The sequence below is a fragment of the Penaeus vannamei genome, chromosome 29 (genome assembly GCF_042767895.1).
Source record: "Penaeus vannamei isolate JL-2024 chromosome 29, ASM4276789v1, whole genome shotgun sequence".
NCBI lineage: Eukaryota > Metazoa > Arthropoda > Malacostraca > Decapoda > Penaeidae > Penaeus > Penaeus vannamei.
The window spans coordinates 882,135-884,670 of NC_091577.1; the positions used below are offsets into that span (position 1 = coordinate 882,135).

At 38.0% G+C, this 2,536-nt stretch overlaps 1 protein-coding gene across 1 annotated transcript in view; it reads left to right on the top strand.

The window, feature by feature from the left end:
- The window catches only part of LOC113805038 (oplophorus-luciferin 2-monooxygenase non-catalytic subunit-like), a 3,230-nt gene extending 913 nt beyond the window's left edge, over positions 1-2,317 (top strand). Inside the window, exons 2-4 of the mRNA XM_070142158.1 lie at positions 1,104-1,256; positions 1,797-1,901; positions 2,097-2,317. Of these exons, the coding sequence (XP_069998259.1) occupies positions 1,104-1,256; positions 1,797-1,901; positions 2,097-2,239 (401 nt within the window). The 3' untranslated portion in view covers positions 2,240-2,317. The remainder of the gene's footprint in view (positions 1-1,103; positions 1,257-1,796; positions 1,902-2,096) is intronic.
- Positions 2,318-2,536: the final 219 nt, after the last annotated feature.

A 2,536-nucleotide genomic window follows, 5' to 3' on the forward strand; every position in this document is an offset into this window, starting at 1 on the left:
TCGTGTTATTCTTATCATTATTCTCATTACATTTATCTTTCTTTATTGTCCACCCCAGAAGAAGGGGTTTAGTAACAGGCTTCGATTATTGATGGATTCATTCATTTATCTATTACGAATATTAGCGAACTGCTATGCCATTAAGATCATGCGAAACATTACTGACCAAATGTGAGGAAAATGTGCGTATGGGTTGCCCGGGCGAGGGAACCAACTGGTGCCGTGTCGGTGGAACCTGGGGTGGATGCGCTGCTGGGACAGACGCAGAGTAGGCCTTGCAGGTAGATTGAGGTTGAAGCAGATATATCATGCATTATTCTTCGGTGTTTCGAACAGTAGATTAAAGACAAGTAAAGGATTTCGGGGAAAAATACTGATGAAACTTTGTGTGGATTGCCTTTGACAATTTTGTAATGGTGGGGACCCGGGACGAAGGCAGGTGGAGCAGATTGAGTTTTCTTTATTGAATCATTTGTTTATTATTTTTGCCAAGAGGATGGTTGCAGTACGTTAAGGAAGATGGGAGGGGGGGGGGAGACTGCCATTAATTTTTGGAAACCTCAAATAGTTTTCTCTTTATTCACGTTATCGGTAATTTTATGATCATTACTGGTTTTACTATTCTGTTGCTATGGTTCTCATCCTCATCAGATTTACTCTACTTCTTGTCACTGCTGTTGCAGTTGATGCTGATGCTGTTAATCTTTCTCACAGTTATTTATCCTCATTATCGATCTCAACATCATTATTTTTACTATCATCAATATATAACCATAATTATTATCAGTACTACTGCTACTATCATGTGTGTGCACATATATACATATATTTACATACATATATGTGCATATATATGTGTGTGCATATATATGTATATATATGTGTGTATATATACATATATATATATATATATATATATATATATATATATATATATATATATATATATATATATATATATATATATATATATATATGTATGTATGTATGTATATAGAGAGAGATATATACATATCTATGTATAGATATATATATGTATATTAGGTTTGTTATGCATCTTGATCCACTTGCATTTTGATTGCTTGTTGCTTGTCCCCTTTCAGGAATCTTTTCGGATCTTCCCCACCTTCGCTATTTGTTTCTCTTCTCCAACCGCCTGAGTGAAATTCCTGCCGGAGCAATAAAGTTCAATGGAAACGGGTTTCTATTCCTTGACCAAAACAACATTAGTAAAATTGCGGTTGGTGCCATTACAGGTAAGATACTGTCGCTGTATTTGTCTTATATTTGAACACAAGCATTGAGAATTTATTGCACATTGTGTCATCAAAACAGAAAGGAATGCATATTTCTAGATCCTATATCTTGAACGTGTAAATTTACGTTTGTATGTAAATCGACTGAAGCATATAGTAAGTCCAGATTCAGGAATGGAAGAACTAGTCACACCGAACTCCGAAAATACTCCGTTTCGCCCTCTGTCTTTTATTCCAATCAGCTGACATTTATCATTTATGTTTTTTACATATATCGGAATTTTCTTCAGTCTTATATCTTTTTGTTCATTCCTTCACATCACAGTATTTTTTCCCGAAAGAGAGTTGCCGAATCAGAATACTGCGGAATGAGTTGCTAGTTTTTCTTTTCCTACGATTGGACGCCCTATGATCTATACTATTTATATACGAACATCAATTTACACGTTCAAAAACATAGGCTCAGGATATATTCATTAATTTCTATTTTTATTTTATAGACATATATACAATGAATTCACTGATACTGTTAACTTCAAGGTCTTGGCGACGGCGAGGTTCAACTTAACGAGAATTCGCTGACGGTTCTTGAAGAGGACGTTTTCGGGGCTTTCCTGTCAGCAGGAGCCACGCTCGAAATTGACGGTGAGTCGAATTCCCTTTTCACGGTTTTATTTCTCTTTCATCTTGTTTAGTCTGCGTTCTTTCCTTTTCATCTTTTCTATTTTGCATTTGCTTTTAACTATTCCATCTCCATTCCCTTCCTCTTTCTTTGTCTGGGCTGTATCAAGGGCTGAAGCCATCCAGGGGCTACCGAGTCGAATTCCCTTTTCCTCCCAGATAACCCTCTCGGATGCGGCTGCGAGATCGCGTGGCTCGTCACCAACTCCGCCTACATGAGCCTCATCTCCCCTGGCGCCTCTTGCTACGACGGAGAGTTGCTGGCGAACCTTGACCCAACCATCTACGAGGACTTCTGCTGATGGCTCGGCCTGGCGTCGCCGCCCACTCTAATGCGAATGTTGTCGTCTGAGAACATAGAATAAATGTTTTAGCCTGCGTTTGTACACGTCATTGCCCTGTAATATATACACTTGATCACTAAGTTGGACTTTTTTCTGTTGGACATTTCCCTTTCCCTTTCCCTGCTGCCAGGAAATTAAGAATGAAAACCGGACATTCAGAAAAAATCACCAGACGAATGCAGAGAAAAGCAACAGGTGAAAACTTATAACATATACAATAGAGAAACGATGAATATACTCTCATATATGGATTTT